The sequence below is a fragment of the Gekko japonicus genome, unplaced genomic scaffold, assembly GCF_001447785.1.
Source record: "Gekko japonicus isolate JY-2015 unplaced genomic scaffold, Gekko_japonicus_V1.1 scaffold1809, whole genome shotgun sequence".
Taxonomy (NCBI): Eukaryota; Metazoa; Chordata; class Lepidosauria; order Squamata; family Gekkonidae; genus Gekko; species Gekko japonicus.
This window is the reverse complement of record NW_015172061.1, coordinates 317,373-340,565: the sequence shown is the minus strand read 5'-3', so window position 1 is coordinate 340,565 and position 23,193 is coordinate 317,373. Positions and strand designations below refer to the sequence as shown.

Here is a 23,193-nt window from a genome sequence, read left to right as displayed (position 1 = left end):
TTGTCCAGGTATACCAGGAATTTAGGTTTATATAAAACTTCAGTTACTAGTGGCAGATGCTGTATTATTTTGGATCATAAACAGCTTTAAACCACTATTTCTTTGTCTATGTTAATAAGTAGCTGGATTACATTCAGCCTTGAGACTGACAGAAGAAAATGTCACAATTTTAATGCCCCAGGCACCTCAAAGAATATTTTCAATTTTACACTTTTGTTTTAATAATGACTCAATAGCCACCAGCATTTGAACTTTATTTCCAGTTGCCTCATTCTTTGTTCAGTTCATTAAGATTTTTCTGAATTGTATCTGTTTTTTTGACAAAAGGATGTTTAGATTAGTCTCTTTCCAGATAATGTTTTGATATCAAAATACTAAACTTCTCTGAATTGATGTACTTCATCACCTCCAGAATTGAGGCGAGTTTCTTTATCCCTTTATAACTTATAAAGTGGAAGTAAATTAAGAAAAGGTTATCTTTGTAGCTGAATTAAAACACTGATCCAAGTTACTCCTGGAAAATGTGCCAACAGACATATTCAGCCATAGCCAAGAAAAGCATCAGTTATAACCATAGGAACATCTAAAATTGTCCATCAGGAATTTTATGCCATTAGTTAACCTACTGATTAGACGTCCAGTTACTAAACTATGTTCTTGCATCCTATTATTGAGATATTTCAGGTAGCAACAAATCACTCCAAGTCACATATACCTTCATGTTTGAAACTACATATCATTCAAGAACTTCACTAGTCTTAAAATCAATTACAAAGGTTATTCAAATAATGGAAGATGCTGAGGACCTAACCACATGATACACTGGGAATTCTATGTATGAAGCTCTCAGTGTTTTTTGAAACTCACTTAATAAGTGTGCAGGGGCTCACCCTGAATTGGGACCACAGCATGAGTTTTCCCAGGGGATCACTATTTACCCCATTGTGAAGGTATACTGCAAATACTACTCCTCTGGGGTCATCTTTGGTATATAGAATTTCCTGAAGTAAATACACTGCCTATACCCAGGATTTTCTCCAATCAGTAGTCTTACCACTAAAAATCTGGGGAAATATATCTGTGACAAAGACAGACAGCAAGAGACATTTTGGATTTTGCCCAGCATTATCTTTATCAAGACCAAACATCAGATCCTCCTAACTGAATCTTGAATGGATTTACTTAGAAGTAAATTCCACTGATTTCTTTTTCTAATTTTTATTTATGCAAAATATATTAATATATCACAGATTTCAAAGGAAACAATGGTACAAAATTTGGCATAACAGCCCTTTTAGTTATCTATATGAAAACATAAACTCGGCTCATAACATCAACAGCATCATTATATGAAAACACCAACTAAGAATTCATAAGTGTTCTTCACTCTATTCATCTAGTAGTGGTAGAAAAAACTGTCAGTTTTCAAAATAGCTATGTAGAATTTTTAAATTTTGTGTTTCTGAATAACACCCTGTAATTTGGTTTTAAAAAACAGAGATTGTCTCAAAAAGAATCAGTGTTGGTGGAAATTAACTGAGAATTAAAAGGGGTGAACACCACTATTATCGTGGCGAGTGGAAAAATGGATGTTTCCTGCCAATTTCCATAGAGGGGTTAGAAACCTCCCAGTTCAGAGGTAAATATGCCCTGTTCATAATCTTTGTAGGAACAAACTGTACTCCAGCAGTTGTACAGACATGGCAAGCAGATGTACAACACCTCAACATATAGTAACCCTGTTGCCAGTACTTTCTACCATAAAGAAATTCTGTCATGTTAAACCTGTTACTTTCTTCATCCAATGAAACCTTCAGCAGTTCAGTCTTCTCTGGTGATTTTCAGAAATAAAACAAAATTGTAGCAAAATCTGCTATTCTTTACCATGTTTTTATGTGTATTCAAATGATGTTTGCCCTTACCCTTCCCAAATGGTTGAGGGTTTTACAAAAATAAAATAAAAGCAGCAGCTTGTTACTTCCTAGTTGTTTCCCAAGCCAGACGGAGCAGCGGATTCCCAAAAAAGAGAAAGGTAAAATTAATTTCCTTACCTGTAATTTTGTCTTCTCTGAACAGGAATCCGCTGCTTCGTCAGGACCCACCCTGTGTTGGTTGCTTTCAGCAACTTTTTTGTATTCTGGCTTCCTGGGTTTTGTCAATGCCATTCTCATCAGAAGTTTTCTAGCTGGAGAGAGAGAGAATTGCAAATGTACTCTGCCTAGTACACATTTTCCTTGAGAATGTATTCCAGCCAGATGTTTCAAAGTTTAGTTTTCTTGGTAAAATTAAGTACTTTGAAGCTTTGGAAGTTGACCAAGAAAGATGTATCTTTAGTTCCACAGGTGCACGACCACAGTGTTCTTAAAACAGGTCAGAAACTCAGTAAAGGCAGACCAAGCAGTTTTCCATACCTGAGGAAGCATGAGTTTTCCATTGAGAGAAGACAAATATATGCGAGGATGATAGCTTCAGATCTAGGAATGTACTACTGCAAGGAATGATTTTTGCTACATTCTGACAGAAAACATCTACCTACTTTTTAGAGGGTTTTTTCATTCCTAACATAGAAAGATCTAAATCTTTAGAAGTCTTCTAGTTCTGAGACTGATATGTATTCCAGACATTGATAAGGAATTGATAAGTTAGTAAGACCGATGTGAAAGATGTTTGGAGACTTACGTAAAATACCTTCAGTAGTTAAATGTATTTGTTGTCAGTAGGAAAATGGACTTTTTCAAGAAATTTACACAGGGGGGGGAGAAGGGTGACAAGGAGTTCAAAAAGCTTAAGTTAACAATTCCAAGGCTGAAAAAAGCCACAAAAAGGAGAACACAAATGCACTACCTTTTAACAATATTCACTACCTCCTGGAAAAGTGCTCTCTCATCAGTAGCATAGGTGACTTCCAATCCTGAGATACCAGATCTTGTGAGCAAAGGTGCATGCTCTCTGTTACCTAAAAAGCAAATTAAGACATATTTATTTCTAGAAAAAAATCAATATCTGAGAAATAACTCTACACTGAAACCCTATTTTGTCATTACACTGGCTCCTAACTGCAAAAGGAGTGTAATGCTTTAAGGAAATCTCATTTGATCAAATTCTGTTGGGAAAAATAATAAACTGTTGACATTTATAGAGCTCTTTCACTGGAAAAATATTTCAGTAATGTTGACCGGAACTTTCAACAACTCAAGTGTTCATGTAGTTTCACAAGCAGAAGTCTGGCACAGTAAGATATGTCACCTACCTAAACTTCTCTTACTTTAATGGACAGTGTAGAGAAGATAAGGAAACAGCCAACCTCAATTGAGAAAGTGTTCTTAAATTCTCTGTATTTTCAGTACTGTCCACATTTTGCAATACATACATTCATTCAACATTCTTCAAATTCTAATTTGTGTGACCCAAAAAACAGTGGACAACCACAACAGTGAGATTAGTAAGTTTAAAGACTACAGGCTAAACTGTAACCTGGACCATTTTGCAGTTACGTTTCCATTAACTTATTCAACTAAAACAGAGTTACAAAATTAAACAAAAATACAAATCTTGCTCGCTGCACATGCAAAGAACAGGCTACAGAAAGATTTCAGCAGATGTTAATATAGCTCTGCCTTACCTATATCCCTGCTGCCTTGGAGTCCAGCTACTACTGCTCCTATGCAATTTCCATCCCAACATGAGTGTTCATTTCAAAAAGACACTTCCAGCCTCTTACACTGAGGCACTTAGGTGCAAGCTTTCTGATCAGGCTCTTGGTGTGTCAGCTGCCCTTGCCACAAGTAGGAAAAGAGCATCAAGCTGCAGCCTGTGTCAAAAGCTATTACTCAATGCTCTAGTATGAGGCTTCAATGAGATAGCCTGTGTTTGAAGTGAATGCTCACATTATGATGGGGCACATAGAGTAGCAATAGCCAGAAACTGAGGAAACCTGCTAAACAGGGGCTAGCCATGCCAGACTAAGGAAGTTGCTGTGCACCCTTCTTCCTGCACATGGGATAAGCAGGATTGAACCCAATATTCAGAACATTTAAAAACTGTTAGTTTTTCAATTGAAATGAGGCTAAAATACTTAGCTGGGGTCATTTGTTATGGCAAAACATGAACAGTCATGTGTGAATTCAAAATTTAAGTAGTCACATGGCAGGAATTAAAAAATTACCCCCCCCCAACCCTACAAAGACAAGAACAAAGCCCCCCCCAAATTCTTCAGAGAAAAAGTGGGGAGAAAGCTTAGCAACAATACAAGGAAGATTTCTACAGCATTTAATATTACTGTACTCTATATAATGTTACTTTACAGACTAGCTGATTCATAAATTATTTCTTCAGAATTTATCAAACTGGGCCTGCAGAAAGGATAGTTTAGTTATGTTACCCTTGACCATCTGTTAAGGACAACTGCTACCCAAATACACTATAGTAAAAATAACTGCACCGCTTCAATACCTTTCTTATGCTTGTGCTACACAGTCCTACGGTGCTAGACTCTTAAGTGTACAGTGCCTAGTGCCACAGGAATGCACTCCATAATGGAGGACCATGCTGAGCAAGCAGAAGGAAAATACAGGATCTATGGTAGTATTTTTCTTAATATGTAGAAATAAAATTGAGTGAGGTTTTGTCAATAATGCCAAGTGTCTCATTTTGCTCAAAAGCTTAATGATATGTAATATCTTTAATGATATGCAATATCCAGATGTTTAATGATAAATCACCTCACACAATTTACCATTTTACTCAACATCACAGTTAACATTTTAAGTAGGCTAAACCAGTGGTACTCAACCTTTAACAGCTGGAGAGCCACTTCAACCATTGCAGAACATATTATCAAATATTAACACTGCAGCTTTGCATAATATTGCTACTGTGATGTGTAATGGTGTTACACCACCACATAACATCACATAGTGAAACTTACATGATCATAATCTTTTCCTGAACCACTATTTTAATGTCCTATTGGCTGCTGGGAAAAAGAGGAAGACTTCCCCATTCTCCCCCCATCGCTGCTGGGTTTGAGGTGATTTCTATTCTTACCTGTGGGGGGGGAGGATCCCAGCAGCTCCTTCGTTTTCCTCCTATGGGAGGAGGTACTTCAGCGACTCCCACACTGCCGGTCCTTTGGTCAGTGCTCCCCGCGCTGCCTGATACAGTGGAGCGCCGATCAGATGCCTACACTGCGAAAGCCGCCTGTAGGGCCTCAAGAGCATCCGGCTCTAGAGCCACAGGTTGAGTATCACTGGTCTAAACAAAGCCAAAAAGGTACAATACAATAAGGGCCCTGTTTAGACCCTACAAAGATCAGAAAACAAAAAAACAACCCTGACATTTAATATAATTAAGTTGGTGTTATCAATTTAAACCAATTTTGACAAATTACCATTGCTGCAATTCTTGAACAGACCATCTGAAGACTAAGAGAGCATTCCAGCAAAGGGCTTTGAGGACTGAATCTAAGACACGCTTTCCTCTTTACAACTTCACAACTTCTGCAGGAGCATGCCATCTATTGCCTAAACAAAGGTTTAATATTTAACTGAACCTTGAGGATTACGGCCTTTGCAAAAGTTCATAGGAAGGTGTAAGGTGGAAACCTCTACTGTGCCTCCTATGGACCTTTCATTCAGCAAGAGGACATGAGTTTAACACTAGCAAAAATGCTTCAACCATATTTTATCATATTGTGTGCTAATACCTGGGAGTGATAAAATGAACACATTGATGAAAATTTCTAAAGAAAAAAAAAGAAGAACCTTGGCTTATGTTTGTTCGTGCTCTGTCTTTATCAATCACAATAGCACCAGTAATTTCCATTTTATCAGTATTTGGTCTTGGTGTGTCAGATGAGATGCAATAGAATAGAGCACAGATAGGATCAAACTCAGGATCTGCCTCCAAGTCTCTTCTTGTTCGAGCATGTAATTCTATACTGAGGAGTGTAAGGTGCTGAACCTATAGAAAAAAAGTAATAAATTGTTAAAAGAATCTATAGCAGGGGTGTCGAACTCATTTCTTATGAGGGCCGGATCTGACATAAAAGAGACCTTATTGGGCCGGGCCATGTGTGTCATAAAATGTAATGCCAGGTAGCGGAGATATAAACTTTATAAAGGACACAACACAAAGGGTTATTTTACTTAAAATAAAAACATGCTTAAAACATTAGCACTCTTGCAATATTTTGTTTGTATGTCTCATAACTGACACCTCTTGCTCTGAATTATTGCATCAAAATGTATGTGCTGTTACAATTTTTAGTATGCTGTTCAGGCATGTATCTGTAAGCTGCAAACCTATGATGACACAGCAGCAGAACTGGAAGGAGAAGCAGAAGACAGCCAGTTCCACTGTGGGCCTGATAGAAGCCCTTCGGGGGCCTGATCTGGCCCCCGGGTCACATGTTTGATACCCCAGATCTATAGAGTATTACAAAGGAAAGCATTAGAAACAGTAATAAATCGTATGCAGAGCAAATTGTTTTACACAGCTTAATAAAGGTTGTAAGACTTATTTGTTTGTGAAAATGGAAAGACTACATATACTCGTACTCTTATCATTTTAATAAGCAAGGTCAGAAGAAGGAAAAAGATTACCTGAAATCACACTGTTTTCATTGTGCCCAATGGAAAATGTATGTAACTTATTTTTAAAGGCTTCAGGCTATACTGATATTGCAGAAGATAAGAATAAAGCTTCAGTCACATTACCTGGTGCAGTAAATTATGTTAATATTTCATAAAGATTATGCAATATATCTGCCTTCCCAGAAGAAGCTGTTGGTGGAATGCCAAAACTGAACAATGAGAGATTAAATATTACTTAACAAATGGCTGTACAAGGAACTGTAATTAAGGAAACTGCATTTAAGTAAACTTCTCTCATAGTCTTAGTTAATTGTGTGAAAATGTTTGGTATACAAATTGTGATTTTTAGTAGGCAGTTTACCTATTGTTCTATAGATATATCTATTTCTAATTAATTAAGGGGAAATAAACCCTCAAGAAAGCAAGAATGAAGTTGCACGAAAGTCCACCCTGACACAGGAAAAGTGTATCTGCACCTGGGAACATCTTTGGAAAGAAGGGTATTGTTCGAAGTAAAATAGTGACTTACAAGAATTCTTGCTTTTAGATGCTAGCAAGGTGAGATTATTAGATGTGGAATCTTAAACAAGACAGACCTACATTACAGTGTAAATTTATGTGTCAGAAGGGTAGGAGAGATTTTTCCACCTTTGATAGAGATGCCCCTAAGCAAAGAAATTCCTGGACAACGTTCTGTAAGGCCTGGCCAAAGAATTTTTGGTGCGCTAGGCAATGCTCCCTCTAAGCTGTGGAATCTTGTGAGCAAAAATTCTACGTTGTGAGCTACTGGCATTAAAGTTGTGAGCAAGCGATTTGGCTCCTGCATAAATTAGTTTGCTCTGGAGCCCTCCTTCCTGAGCAGAGACAAAAATGTGTGAGCCAGAGGCTAAAAAACTGTGAGCTCACACTAACTCGGCTTAGAGGGAACACTGGTGACAAATGATTTTGCCATCCCCTCCCACACCACAGGGAAGCCACCACTTGCTCCTCCCACTGCCCTCCTTGCCCCCTGCATCACCGCAGCAAGGCACGGTATGGCAAGAAGCCACTGCCCCCCATCTTTGTCCTTTACACACCCTGGGAAAACACCGCCCATTCTCTTTAGCTCACCTGACACTATGGGAAGGTGCAAAGCCACCACCCGCTCTCTTCACCTCCCCCGCAGCAGGGGAAGCCACTGCCTGCCTGCCCTCCTTACCACAGCAAGGCAAGTCAGTAAGCCATGGCCCATTCTCCTTGCCCCTGCCACATAGCGATGCTGCAGAAAGCCACAGGGAACCACACAGCATACGAGGGAAGAAGAAGAGGGTCTGCTCCCGATGGAGGGAAACAGCAGGATCTTTGGGGGCCACCAGTGGGGCCAGAAGGGTAATTCCCATACTGTTGTTTGCTGTGGCAGACTTCAATACCACCAGGTGGTGGGGTCAACAGGGCTGCCAACAACTATCTAAGCGCGACTAGTGAATGGACTGCCAGCCCTGCATTCAGAAGGGAATGGAAAAAGTCTGGGGCTATGAATTTAGTTTCAACCCATTGTTCTGTAGGGCTGCCAAATCCCCCCGGGGGGCGGAAATCCCCCCGCCCCAGAGGCCCATTCCCCGACGCTGGGGAATCGGGCCCCAGGGGGAACCCCGCCCCAGCATGCACGTCACAGGGAAGTGACGTTATGACGCCGGGCACGCTGGGGGCGGGGCCACGGCCATACAAGGGAAAACTCTACGGTTTTCCCTTGTATGGTCGTGGCCGCGCCCCCCAGCGTGCCCGGCGTCATGACGTCACTTCTCTGTGATGTGCATGTGGCACGCACGCGCATCAGGAGTCACACAGGAGTCCCCCGCCGGCAAGGTAGGTAACATTTGGCAACCCTATTGTTCTCTCTGGGTTCAAATAAGAATCAAAGAAATAACCTTTTATATGGCTACTCCTGATACGATTATCTAAGACAATGTAGACATGCAATTTTTTTTCCAATCTGAGAATGTTTAAACAAACTATGGTATTCTACACTGACAAAACTAACCAATTTCATAAGTATTACAGGAAAAGGATACAGTTAATAATTTTTTTAAAATGGTTTCCATATATTAAGTTCTGCAGAAATAATGAATCTTATTTAACAATTGCTTTAAAAATTATCTAGAGACTATATTGGCTTATAGTTTCAGGGACATTTTACATTTTAACTAATTTTAACTATAATACACAATAATAGTTTAATTGTTCTAGTACTAATACCCTAGGGATTTAATGTGCATTTTGCTTTCTTCTCACTAATATTTTAATGGTATTTAATATTTATACTAACGTGATTAAGTTCCTATTTACTACTGAATTTCAATTTTTTAAAAAAATCGACTGCTCATAAACTTACAAACCAAAATAAAACACATTCACATGATTATCAAACTATTTACTACTATAACTCAACAATTTTGGTTTGAATACAATTAATTATCCTTAACCACTTGGCCCTAAATTCTTCAAGATTTTCATTCTCTTGAAATGATGTGAATTTAATAATCAGACAGACCTCCTTTACCTTTTTGAACCACTGGTTTACATCAGAATATCTTTCAATTTCCAATGTTAGGCAAATACCAAGTGTGCAGCTATTATTAAATTCAGAGTAATAGAATATTCCCTTAGTAACAGATGACAAAATATTGAAGGAGTGGTACAGCTTGCATAATGAATTTATTTGGAAAGCTAGGAGACTCAAGATAAAATGGTCTATTGCTCAATCTAACTGGTCCTCATGAGGGTTAGGTATTCTGACTATTAAAGCATAACCTAACACAACTAAATTAGTGTGGTTGTCAGCATGGATTAATGAGGGGAATTCTTCATTAGAATCAATAACTGAGTAAAGTGTGATTGGAATGCCATTTAAAAACTATTTATGGGCCACTCTAACTCTTAGGAAGACAATATATAAAAAGTGGAGTTTAATTGTAGATAACTGGATGAAGATTTGGGATAAACATAGGAAAGAAGTTTTCTCCTAAGATTTCACCACTTTGCTTCTGTACCAGAGATTTGGATGTATTCCAAAAAATTATTTTCTCTAGCTGAATAAGAAAAATATAAACTAGATAATTATTATGCTTTGATAGTCTCTGGTTCTATTAAGAAATGGAGAGAAAGTAATAATCAAGTTACTTAGTTTGTTATCTCCAAACAAAGAGTTTTCTTATAAATCTAATCTGCAGTAGATTTTTTGCTAGGCAAAAAAAAAAACAAATTTGAAAGAATGATGACTCAGCACTCAAAACATTTGCTTTCTAAACTTTATGGATAATCTCACAAGAATCAATACTAGTTTTCAGATTTTATATCTTTTGTATCTTTTGACTGTTTTTAATGTTTGCTGGTTTTGTCAATGCTGTGCTTTAGTCTTCTTCACTAATGTCTGATGGATCAGTTTCATTAACTATTTGAATTTTATCATAATTTAATGTTTATACTAATACCATTAATGCTTACTAATATTTATCAATTTCTTGATGTTCATAACATTTGTGTTATTATAATTATCAATAAATAAAATTGAAGTAAGTCCAAGACTTCACCTTTGTTTTCTCTTTTAAAGACAAAACCTGAACATTACCACAGAAGTTCTTGTACCAATGAAACCCTAAATACTAAAAAATACCCAAGGAACCAAATGTAAGAATGAAGTATTTTCAGTGATATGAATCAGTTACCTCATGTAAAGCTTTTGCTTCCTGAAGATTTTGGATACTTATTTTAAAACCGTAAGAATTGTTTAAAGACGGCCCTTCAATCTGAGATGTCTCTTTCTTTGGGGTATTTCTGGCCATGAATTGATTCTGTCAAAAGAAAACATACACAAAAAATTAATTTCCCATTAAGATACTACTTTAACACATTTAACCACTTCATTATTCAAATTATCCATATTGAATAAATGCACAGCTGCATTTATTTTATCTATTTATTCCATTTATATCCCACCCTCCCCGTGAACAGGCTCAGGGCGGCTTACATTCATTGGTACAAGGTACCATAAATCCACATAAAAACATAAAAAACATTTTAAAAACAATCAAGTAATCAAAGTGCTAACAGTAGTAACATTCTTTGTTGATAAGATGGTGTGCTATATGATGTAACAAACAAGATTTCTACCTCAATTTATGCGCTGGCTCATCTTTCATTGTTGGCATCAAATTCTGCTTTGGTATAGCACTAGATGCAAAGGCATTTTTCCACTTATGGACATATTGTTTTATATCCAAAGATGTTCTTCTACTTGTTCAAACAAAACATGCAAGCTTCTATAGAAGCTATTATAGCTCTGCTCAAACTATTCTCCCAGCTCTTGTGACAAGTATTTGCAGAACAGTGCTAGCAATTTTTTTTTTGGCCCCCCGAAGGGGATTTTTTAAATTGCATTTTCTATAACTAAACACTACATGAAAAAATAGGGAAGGGTCTACAAACTATGGGATAAAGAAAAGAAACCTCTAAAAACCCAAGAGTGGGTGTCATACAAACAGCTTTAAAAAGATTACATGTTTATATAACTAAGTTCTCATGTACAACCATTGAACATGTTCATCCTCCTTCTATTAAACTTCAAGTGTAAATAAAATCATAGTCTACTATGACTTCATAAAGAACCTAAGAAAACATAGTTCAAACATTTTTTAGAACTTCAGAATTATGATAACTAATTTTTATCCTTTGTCTTCCTCAATTTATAGCCTATTTTTGGGGCCGCAGCCCCCAAATTTGAGTCTGATTCTTCGCCAGAAGATGGCTCCACTCCATCTCTGCCACCCTCCTAGGGGCTGTCTTTTTCTTCTTCCACATCTGCTGGACAGCTATGAATTCTTTTGCCTTTTCCACAGTGTCAATTTTCTCTTTTCCATTCACGAACTTAAAGATGACTCCTTCAGGCAAAATCCATCTGTAGGCAGTTTGTTTCTTTTGTAGAAATAAGACCAAGTCTTTCTATTTGCATCTTTTGCTCCTTATTTCAAATGGAATATCTTTTAGGACCTTTATTTATTTATTTATTTTAGACATTTTTTACCCCGCCCTCCCCGCAAGCGGGCTCAGGGCGGCTTACAGGGGCATAAGCCCATACATAAAACCAATACAATCCAATAAAATCATAAAAATAAAACCACTACATATTAATAACAACAAAGTGCTTTTAACAATAAAGTGCTTTTTCTTCCAAGATGTTATCTCTTTGCCCTTAATTTTCAGGGTAACTCCATTAGCCGCTTTGAGAATTTGATCTCTCATGCTTCTTCTGGAGAATCTCACCATCACTTCTCCCAGCAAATTATTTTTCCTTATAAATTCTGTATACGATCTAAAGACTGTATCAATATCACTTTGCAAAGTCTCCGTTTTAATATCTGCCATTTGCCCCAAGGCTTCGCACATTATCTGTATGCGATTCTCCCCTTTTTCCTTAGGGATTCCCTGAAATCTTAGGGCATAGCTTGCCCTTTCCATTTGCAACTGTAGCAACTCATCTGTTTGACGCTTCTTCTCCATTGCCTGCATTTGTTTTTGTAGCTTTTTGGCATTTGTATCAACTTCTTTAAGCTCCTGCTCCTTTTGATCTATCTTTTTGACAATCTCGTTAATTTGGGCTTGCTGTGTGTCTAGTTTTTGATTTATTGCCATTACCTGTTCCAGCAGAGGGCGTAGTGCTTCATTTAATATCCTTTGCAGGTCTGAAGTTGTGTCCTGTCTGGGCACAACCCTTGCTAGCACTTCCAACAGACTTAACTTTCACTATCTTTTCTTTCTCCTCTTTCCTCATTGGAGGCGCCATTTTTGAGGAATTGTTTACTTTTCACCGAAAGTTATCACAGTCTCTAAAGTTCTCCAATGCGCTTGGTAAGTTCTTAAAAGTACTTTATTTCAGTCTTTTCGCTTCACAAGCCCCCCACCCCGCTTAAACAGTAAGGTTCGCTTATATTTGTCTTTTTGGGGAAGAATCCCCTCCCCCCCTTGCTTCCCATGGAGTGGCTTCCAGCTTTTTTCGATGTCATCGCTTTAACTTGACTCACAGTTCAATGGCAACACAGTTTTCAGTTTGCTTTAAGTACCAAATCGCTTGATCACCTGGCACTTGATCCGGTGTGCGCTTCTAGTTCCATCAGGAAACTCCGTAGCAGGACCGTTGGTGCATGAATGCACCCCCTTGCCGGCAGGATCGCCGAAGGGGAAGCCTTCTAGCGCCCCATGGCTTGGAGCCCATCGCAAGGGCTCTGTGGGGGATGCGGACGATCGCACCCCCTGCTTACCATGGGTTCTGGCGATCGTCTTCAGGAGGTCCGGGAGAAAGCAACCGCCATGGTGAGCGCCAAAACCGGAAGTCTCAACAGTGTTAGCAATTATTCTCCTTCCAATTATTGTTTGTTGAATCCACTGTTTAATGCATAGCAACTTATTTTCCTCCTTGAATAGAGATAGGGCTTTCTTGTGGTGATACTCAATGGTACCGAGCATGGGCACCTTTAGGGAGGTCTCTCCCAAGTCCTGATGGGGGAACTGTTGAAATCGGTCCAACTTTACATATGAATACCAGCACTTATTTTACACAGAATTATTGAACAGAACACAAACTAGGGAACCTAAGACAAATGTTACATTCCCATTCCATTTTTACCTTAACTTGTGTGGTTAAAAGTACTTTTCGAAGAGCATCAACATTACTTCCTCTTCTATGATACAATTTCTGGATTTTTGGTCCTGGGCATGGGGTGAGAAACAGGTAATTAGTATTAATAACATACAATAACTTAAACTATGTTTACACAGTGAAGTACTGAAATACTGATTTTTTAAAAAGTGCACTCTTAATTCATCGCACAATCTTGAGGCAGGGCATTGTCTCAGACTACAGCATCTTATACTGTTGGTCTTAAAGAATGCATGTACTGAAAATTAGAGACAATTATTCTAAGCCTGGTCATCTTTCTTCCTTGACTTAGTCATTCTGACTACACACTAAATTTATTTTAGAGAACTCAACATATTCTAACAGAAATGATCAATTTACGTTTATAAACATTTCATTCACTTGCTGATCATGCTCTCACACTGCTCATTATATAGAACAGATATTTTTCTGTATTTTAAAATTTAATTTCTTACAGTTTTTATTTTCAGTCTGTGCATGGCACCCATTTTTTAAGCTTACCTGGTAATAATGGGGTAAATGCAAGTGCTTCTGGTATTCCTTCTTGACACATTTTCTCCCTAACTGGTGTGCTGTGGAAGCAAATAGTTTCAGAATTGCCATCACATTCTCTTGATGGGGACGCACTGAAGGGCGCCTTGCCTTTCTCTCTGACAAGCTTCTGTGCTCTCTTGGCTAGTATTTTACTTTCTTCCACAGACAGCAATATATCCTCTGAATCCTCTGAACAAGACTGTTTGGAATCTGGGGATGCTACTTGTTGCCAAGGAGGAAGAACTGGTGAATCAGGTGAGCTATAATTAACAAAACCCTCCTCCTCCTCCTTTTTCTCTGACTCTACTGCTGCAGTGACTAGTGGCAAAGGCCTGCTTGTGAGTGTAGTCTTACTCTGTTCTGTATTATTTGTATCACAGTTTCCCATTGTTTGTGGTGGTGTAGGATTTGATGAGATGCAAAAAGCTTCTGAATACACAGCAAATTTGCTGGCTTCAACACTGGGTAAGTCAGAACTCTCAGCTGCCTTGAGCATTTCACAGCACAGATTATCAGGTAAAGACATATATTTCAAACTGTCAGTAGTTGTTGCTATCTCAGTCCCTTTAATGACAGTTCTTTTCCTGAAGAGTTCATAATCTTCTTTGGCCTGAAGCCACGATTCAACTTGTTGGGAAGTTGGTGCACATTTACAAGGCATAATCACTATCTTTTTTTCTTCACCAGTTTTATGGCCATTTCTTTGTTTTTTATCAGCAGTGGGTTGGCTATTGCGAAGGGGAGAACCAGGTCTAGGGCTTTGAGCCATTGCAAGAAAAGCAGTCTTCCACAGCCGTAGTCCTTCCATTGAGAAGTCTCCCTCAAATTCAAGCAGATCGTTTGCAAGCCTCGTTTCAACAGTAAGTAGCCTTCCTCCAATCTCTCTGTGAAGATAAGGCTCTGAGTTATTTTTCCTTAAAGATGGAATTCAAAAATTACTGCTCTTCTGCTAGTAGTTTTGGAGGAAATCAGCACTGAATAGAAAACATGCATGTTAAGCTTGTTTTTATTTCAGTATTCTCCCCAATAACAAAGGCTAAAGTTTATACACAAGATCACATTAAGATTCCCCACAGTGACCCAAACAAGAAACTGCAAAAATGAAACAAAAAAACAATTAATCAATACTATACAGCGCACTCTTGTGGCAAAGGAAAAGAATATATGAATATATATATAAAGAGAATATATGAAACTTATGCAAAAAATTCACTTTAATGACAACATTTAAAAAGTACAGAAAAATACAAAATATCAGTGGGACCCATGAGACTTGTGTGGAGGAAATGCTATCCTTTTTGTTTCTCCCCACCCCATGGCCTTTTCCCTCCCTTTTCACCCCCTCCTCTTTCTTATGCTTTTCCTGCCCACCTTCTCCTCTTGGGCTCACCATCCTTCCCTACTCCTTTTCGGGTCACTGCCACATGCCTGGCAGCAACTTTCCTATATTTCCCACCCTTTGCTTATCACCTCTGTACATGGCCCCAAGTGTGTGGGTTTTTTGATCTACACCCAGATGTCCAGGTTCAGCATCAGGTATACGATAACTACAGAAAGACTGATAAAGCCCCTCCATAACCACATTACCTGGGCTTTTCTGGTGCATCACAAGGATTGCTGCAAAATGGTTCCTGATACATGGTTTCTGCAAGATCATGATCCACTAAAGTTGACATGATTTCTTCACGACTTGGAGGTGACATCAGAGGTTTAAGGATGTGTGCAGCACGAGAACTTCCATTTTTTGACTGCGAGGGTGAATTTGTAGATCTTGGTGAACTATCTGGGGTTGGTGTTAATCCATTATTTCTTGAAATATATAGCTCTAAATCTTCAGAAGCTGCATCCATAAGTTCGCCATCTGGTGAAGATAATATAGAAGAAAAAGAGATGCTAACAGAGTCAAGTGGCTGACTTGACTCAAAAGTAGCTTCCTTTCTAAAGCGGTTTTGACTCCAATCGTTATTTGGTGATGAAAGATTAAGAAAAATTCCTTTCTTCATGGCATTTCTATCCAATTGAAATTGTTCCTTATGGTATATTTCTGCCTGTTGTATACCTACTGGTGAGCTAGGCTGAGATGCTGATGGAAGAACATTATTTTTCCACGGACTGTGGAGATGGTTTTCATTGTTATCCAAAAGCCTTTTATCAAATACTTGAGGACTTAGTGGACCGGATCTTACCCACGTTGTTGGATCTGAATAATGATTTTCTTCTTTAGACGTTTTGCTATTATGACTCAAAAAGTCAGTTTCTGCCATTTGTCCTGGAAAAAGATCCTGAGCAGCATCACTCAGAAATTTCTGTGGCAAATTTTGATCTGCTGGAACAAACTGACTTGCAGAATATAAACTACCAAATCCAGTCTGCCCTATGGTATTAATATCAAAATTGTAATTATGATCAGGAGATAGACTGTCTTCTAGTGAGTAACAGCTCTCAAAACCTGGGTCTGAATAAAAAACAGGACTATCAGCTATGATATGGACAGTCTTACTATTGTTTTGCTGCTTCACAGGCTCTTTTAGAAGCCTGAGTGGTTTCTCTTTAGATTTCTTATCTTTAGGAGCTCGAGATTTTCTTGGCGTTATGACTGAACGTGACCTTTTGATTAATTTATTTTGATCAAGGGGATAAGAAACACTACTAGTCAACTGAGGTTTAACTGATATTTGTTCATGCATGTTGTGAACAAGTGCTTTTTGCTGCCTCTTTTGGAGCAGTTCCTTTAGAACAGCTAAACCAGAATGTCCTTCACTAAATGCAGAAGGAGTTACCAGAGTCTTACTTATGCACTGGGAATCCATTTTGGTTTGAGAGACTGTTTCTGATAGAGCATGCTGTTTTATATTTTTTTCAGAGTTAAAATGTGACATATCCAAAATGAAACCTCTCTGTTTCTGATCCCATCCTAGTTTTTTCACTGGACTTCTTAAAGAAGCTACAAAACATTTTTTTGGCAACTGAAAAGGTCCATGGCTTTCCTCAGAAGTTTTAAAAAAAGAAGAAATATGATCAGCATTTTTTGTTGCTTCTGGAAGGTAAACTATCTGCTGCTGACTATCCTTACAGTGCAAAAAATTACTAGAATGAATCTGATCAGTCTTTATTGTGTCTGAAGTACTGATATTTTCCACTGCCTTACCAACAGAACATAAAAGTCTGCTTTGTGTATTTGTAGTCTCATCTGCTTTTTTAGACATGTCTTTAGAATTGTATAAATTCAGTGCTACCTGAGATATATGGTTAGACTGGTCAAACACATTATTCTGAACTAAGGTGGAGTCTTTTGTTCTAAATACACAGCTTTGACTATTAGATCTTTGGAAGTTGATTTTGGCTTTTTCCCTTCCAGACACCACAGAAGCTATGGCTGGATGAAGGTTCTCCTGTGTCAGAGGGGAACCTTGGCATCCTACAGATTTTTCGTTTTCCAACAGTGCATGGAAATAAATCAATGGATTTCCTTGAGCATTAGCTGTCAGTGGGAGTTGTGTTGATGGTAGATGTCCGGCTGAATACCCAGTGGGAGCCATATCTTTCTGTGGCTGAAAGTTTCCCAAGCTCTGAACATTCTCAGGTAAATCATGGTGCTTCAATACACGTTTAACTTCTGCTCCTGGAGAATTACTATTTTTTTCATTTGTAGCTGTTATGGACTTTGAGACTTTTTCTACTTTTTGCTTCAGTTTTGCTCTGGGCCTCTTCTTAACTTCATTTCCTGGTTTATTAGTTAGACTGCTTTTGTTCTTTTTATTAGTTCGTACAGTAGCACCAGCAAATTGCTTTTTACATTTCTTAACCTGAGTTTTTGATTGGCTATATCTTCTATGCACAGGAATAACAGTCTTACTGCTATAAACATTAGCATTTTTAAACACCAAAGTTTCTTTTTCTAGATTAGTCATAATTTCTTCTGCATTTGGATCAGTGGGAGACCAGCAGCGAGGTGGAGATACATTAACTGGACTTGCACTTCTTTCAGAGAGAAAACCAAGTTTAGACATAACATCAGAATAGTTCAAATCACAGTCTTCAGCTTCAGCACTATATGATGGGAGAGGGGGAGAAAGAAAAGCATGTGTTCTTTTTCTGAAATACAGAGTTCTCTTAATATTCTTACTGTTCATATTTTGTAGTTTCCCAATCTTCTTCTTAGCAGACTTACATTTTGCTTTCCTCTTGTGACTTTTCTTTGGCGTTAATGGATAAATAGGATATTTGGTTGCAGGAGAATCAGGAACCTTCGGCCAAAAGTCTTTTAAAGGTGCAAGCTTTTTATATAGATTCATTTTTTCCTCTGTAAGTATAACTTGCTCTTCACTAGAATCTATTTTCCCTAGCTTAACAAGCATATTTTTTCTCCCTCTAAATCTATTAATAATTATATATTTTATAATAACAGGTGGTAACTTTTTAGAAAGCTTCCTTCGTTTTTGAGACTTTTTAGACCCATCTACATTTTCATCATTTTCTATGCAATGAGGTAGGCTAATTTTTGAACCATGCATGCCAAAGCTAGATTCACTGTCTTCAGTCTCATAATTTATTTTACGTTTAGCACGAAGCGTGTATTTATTTCCACAAAGCCCAAATGATTGTTCAGATTCTTGAGTTCCAGATTCAAAGTGGCAGTCAATACAGTTACTAGTATCCATAGACATTTTGTTTACAAAAGCACCTTGAGGAACTTGGTCATCATTTGGTAGCAGACTGTACTTCTCAGGAACATCGTTATTAGCATTACCTTGTATATAGCAGCTCTCTTTCGTGGATGCATTGAGATTTGCAGACTCCTGTGGATTGCTAGGACTCAGTTTCTTTTTATTTAGTTTTAACCTAGTTTGCTTTTTGCCTTGTTGCAGTTTATATGTCACAGGACCTAACTTCTGTGGCTGACTGAGACAATTCGAAAGAACAACACTAGGAAAGAACATGTAATGTGGTGTTTGTTGGTTAAGGTTTGTTTTTTCTGCTTTATGTTCCTGAAATTCTTCATATCTAATTTTAAGATTATTAAGGCTATCTTCATCAGTGTTATTTACAGCAGAATGAATAATAGTTCTATTAACTTCTGAGCAAGACACTAAATCACAATTTTCTGGAGCTGAAAAAAGGCTATTTATAGTTGTGCTAAGGGCATTTTTATTTGCTTCAGATGATGTTTTACTTTTGGAGTGGCCCAAATCTGAAAAGTCAGAATGTTTAACCAAACTGCCTTCATTAGTTTGGTGGTTTGCATGTAAAGAGATGTCCTTTGTAGCCTTTCTGATGCCAGTGTACTTCCTGCTAGGCAGGTGTCTGCTTGCTGAGGAGAGGTCTTCATATGCGGTTTCACACAAACCTTTGAGTGTTTCACTCTTATTACTTTCCTTGTGTAAATTCTCTGAATGGAGGACACTGTTGAAGGGTGTTGGGTATTTTACACTGTAAGTGCTTTCTTTTGTAAAAGAACTGACTGAAAAGTCAGGTCTTATGTCTATCTTGTTTGGCTGAGAAAGCCCTTCCAAGTCATCACTGTTCAACACATGAGAAGAAAGGGCACTTGTGTGTTTACACTGAAAAGTAATCTTAGCTGAAGATGGGGGTTCCAGAGTAGCATCATCTTTGTGAAAAATCGAAGACTTTACAGAAGTTTTACTTGCTGCAATTACAGATGTGTGCGTTCGAGAACTTTCATCATTCAAAGGATTGTCTAAAACAGAAGAGATACAAATTATTTTTACTGTTTTTCTCATATATTACACTAATCATTTTTTTAAATGCATTGGGCCAAATAATGATATCAGGATGAAGGAGCAAAGACACAGGTAAGTGTAGCTAGAAGTACAATGAGAGAAGTACAGAAATACAGATGAAACTGCATATGGAATAAATGTGGGGGCACACATGCACACACACACCTGTCTCATGGAGGAAATTAAATTCCAAAAGTTTTTAAAATCTTACCACTGTTTTCATCTGCTGTTCCATCTAACTGAGGTATAGACAGACTTGCCAAAAGCAAATCATTACCGCTCCAATCCATCTCATCTTCTGAAGAGCTGTCTTCAGTTGAGCTCTGATTCTTACTTCTGCCAACTGACCTAAAAGTGAAACCTATTTTAGGCATACAAAATATTTTGGCCAGCCACCTGATATTCCCTTGCTATTCCCAGAATCATTTTTTTCCAGTAGTGATATACTATTCTCATTTATATTATGCCCTTTTACTGTGCAGAAATACAGAGGCCAGTTAGAAAGGACACTGCATTTTTTTGTATTATGGATTAAATGAACATTTACAAACACAAATTAGAGTATTAATTCATATGAACAGATATGTAAAATAATTCTATATTCCAAATCATTTTCATCCCTACTGTAACTTTAATTCCTCATTACCATACTGGGCATCGTTGTATGAACATTATATTGCTCTCAGAAGATACTGCCCACATGGGCACCATTTTTTCTTCCATCACCCCTCACAGGTGCCATTTTCACTGTCATGTTACCGAAGGGCTTTCTGAGCACTTAAAAAAACCAACAGTTGTGACTACACTATAGCACAGTCAAGTTATAATGATCTATTCCCATGGTCTACTAGTTGATCTGAATTCCCAGCTTTCATTTTAAAAAAAAGGACTCAGCCACTTTTGTTGTGAACAGCAAAAAGGAAAAAAAAGGCTAGATACTCAGTTTTTTAAAAAGTCAATGCTGGGAATTTAGACAAATTAGTAGAACATGGTAATAGATGGTTTTAACACTTTGTACTATAGTGTAATAGTAATTACTGATTTTTAAAAAAACCTCTCAACAAGCCCCCTGGTTGTATGACAGTGGGAAAATGCAGAGAAAATGGCAGTTGATGAGGAAGTGCGCACAAAATTCAATGCGGCTACTCCACTGCTAATACAAATGCCCCTGAATTCACATTGGCAATGAAAAGGAAATGGAGAACCCTCACCATGTGGATGTAGCCTTGTCATGACCCCAGTGGGTTGGCACCTTCTGCCGCCACCACCCTGGACCTAGGTCCCTTGGTACCCTCCCAAGGTCCAGGGTACCCTCCCAAGCCCCTTCAAATTGCCCCTTTGTAGCCGAGAAACGTAAGCATGATGACCAGGCAGAGAAACAATTGAACAAAAAGGGTTTATTATTACAGTACTGGGCAGGGGAAAAACAAGACAAGACAAGGTGCTTTAAAATACATAACAGTGTTGAAAAGCCAAAAGAACACAAAGCTAACGCAGCTGCCTATTACTCCTTAACTGTTACTACTCAAGCCCTACAGCTCTCTTAAGCCAGGCTCCTATCTCCTGTACTCACTGTCCCCAGTGAGGGATCTTTCTCCCAGACCAGTCTCCTCAGCTTAGCTCTGTGAGAGGCAAAGACCGCAGAGAGGACAAGAACACAGTTTAACCTACCGCCAAGTATATAAACAATCTCCTCAGAGAATTCCTGGACCCCCATTGGTTACAGCTGGTGCAAAGCATTGTGGGGATTGTAGGCTGTCTGCTTCCCACTCCGAGGCAGGTCTCTTAGGCCTCACTAGGCCCAGTCCTGCACAGATCTCCAGAGGCCTACACAGATCATGACAAGCCTGTATCCCAGAAACAAAAACCTAGGAAAACTCAGGATTAGATCTACCGGAGCCCTTCCATTAAAGGATTCCCATCCACAGAGTACAATTTTCTCACTTCCCCTTCTTGCTGCTAGGGGTGTGCATTCGGGAATTCCGAGCCAAAAAAAACCCCGAAAAAACCTCTTTTTGGAATTTTTTGGCTTTCTGGATGCCGAACAGGCTTCTCTGAGCCTGTTCTGAGATCCGGAAAAAATCCCAAAAAAATTGGTTTTTTCCCGGCATTTTTCGGCAATGCCGAAAATGGCTACTAGGAGGGATTTTAACAGCTAAAAGGACCAGGAAACCACGTTTTCCCGCCATTTCCCCCTCTTTCCCGCCTCTTGCTCCTGTTTCCAGGAGGGAGGGGGAAAGAGGGAACTTCAGACAGCCAATCACTTCAATGCATTTGCAAATATTTCAAAGTATTTGCATTTTGCAACTTTTTGCAAGGCTGTTGTTGCTGCTGCCAGCCCAACCACTAGCTTGCTCCTTTCCCAGGGAAGGAGCACTGGTGGCCAATAGGGTTTTGGCATCTGCTCTCTGCCAATTACAGAAGGTGTTTCTTTTTGAAATCCTTCTGTGTATGCCCAGAGAACATAAAAGGAGACAGTCTCTGGTGGCTGCTGTGCTGTTCCTGGATCCTATGTGCTGTGTTCCTGTTGCTGGTGATGAGAGAGAGCTGCCTGGCTTGGCTCAGAGGAGATTGTGTGTGGCTGGCTGGCTTCTGCTGCTGGCCCTGCCCTGCTCCTTCAGCCTGCCCGCTTTCCTCCCTCCTGCATGGACCTCCTTGGATCGAAAGCAGACATCAGCCTGGTTTACTTTATTAGGGCACTTTTAAAAAAAAATATTTTTGTTTTGGTGGTTTGGGGCCTGGGGTTGGTGAGGGGGTGGTGTGAGTAGGCCTCTAGGGCCTCGGGCCTCTTTCTGGGTTTTATTTGGGAGGTGGGTTCTTCTCATTTCTCTTTTTACACAGTTTAATTTTTTTTTTTTACTGTGTACTTTTCATTTAGCTTGCCTTGTTGGGAGGGGTTTTTCTTCTGGGGGGGGGTTAGTGAGTTCTTCTAGTTCTGAGTTCCTCTACTTCTAGTTTTTGCCTGTTGTTTGTTTTGCCTTTTGTTTTTTCTGTGCTTGATTTTTATTTATTGGCTTGCAGCTTCTCCTGGGGGGGGGGGTTTACTGGTCTCCTTCCTGGGGTCTAGGCTCTTGTTTTTGGTTTTGAGTTTTGTTGTGGTTCTTTCTGTTGCTTGTCTGTTTGCAATTTATTTTTGTTAAATTGTGTTGTATTTTTTTCTGGGCCTCTGGTTTTTTGGGGGTGTGTGTGTTACAGATTAGGCCTCTTCTGCCTGGGACCTAAGTTCTCTCTCTGGTCTGCTACCTACAGGTGACAATTCATGCACCTGACGAAATGGGCTGCTTTCACACAAAGCCATGGTTTTTGGCCAAATCACTGTTTAGGGAATGTGTGGTGGGTTGGACTAGATGAACCTGGAGGTCCCTTCCAACTCTGTGATTCCATGACTCTGGCCGAAAGATGTCAGAGAGACACTCATTTGTTGCAAGGGCTGGTTCGCACAGGTTGTGGGGGCCACCGTGCACTGGTTCTGCTGCTGGCCCCTGAACAGGGGTCCAACTCCCAAATCTTTTTCAGCCTCTGGGCACCTTTGGATTTCCAAACCAGGCTAGGCAAGTAGCCGCCTTCTGGGCATGGAGGAGAGGCCTCTGGGGGTGTGGGGGAGAGGTAGTTGTGTGAATTTCCTGCATTGTAG

General features: G+C 39.0%; 1 protein-coding gene across 1 annotated transcript in view; it reads right to left on the bottom strand.

Moving 5' to 3' along the window:
• LOC107118443 (DNA polymerase zeta catalytic subunit-like) overlaps nt 1–23,193 on the bottom strand; it is a 129,150-nt gene that overhangs the window by 40,135 nt on the left and 65,822 nt on the right. Inside the window, exons 12-18 of the mRNA XM_015420784.1 lie at nt 19,771–19,907; nt 15,406–19,516; nt 13,786–14,702; nt 13,252–13,334; nt 10,298–10,423; nt 5,763–5,961; nt 2,845–2,956 (exon numbers count right to left, since the gene is read on the bottom strand). Of these exons, the coding sequence (XP_015276270.1) occupies nt 2,845–2,956; nt 5,763–5,961; nt 10,298–10,423; nt 13,252–13,334; nt 13,786–14,702; nt 15,406–19,516; nt 19,771–19,907 (5,685 nt within the window). The remainder of the gene's footprint in view (nt 1–2,844; nt 2,957–5,762; nt 5,962–10,297; nt 10,424–13,251; nt 13,335–13,785; nt 14,703–15,405; nt 19,517–19,770; nt 19,908–23,193) is intronic.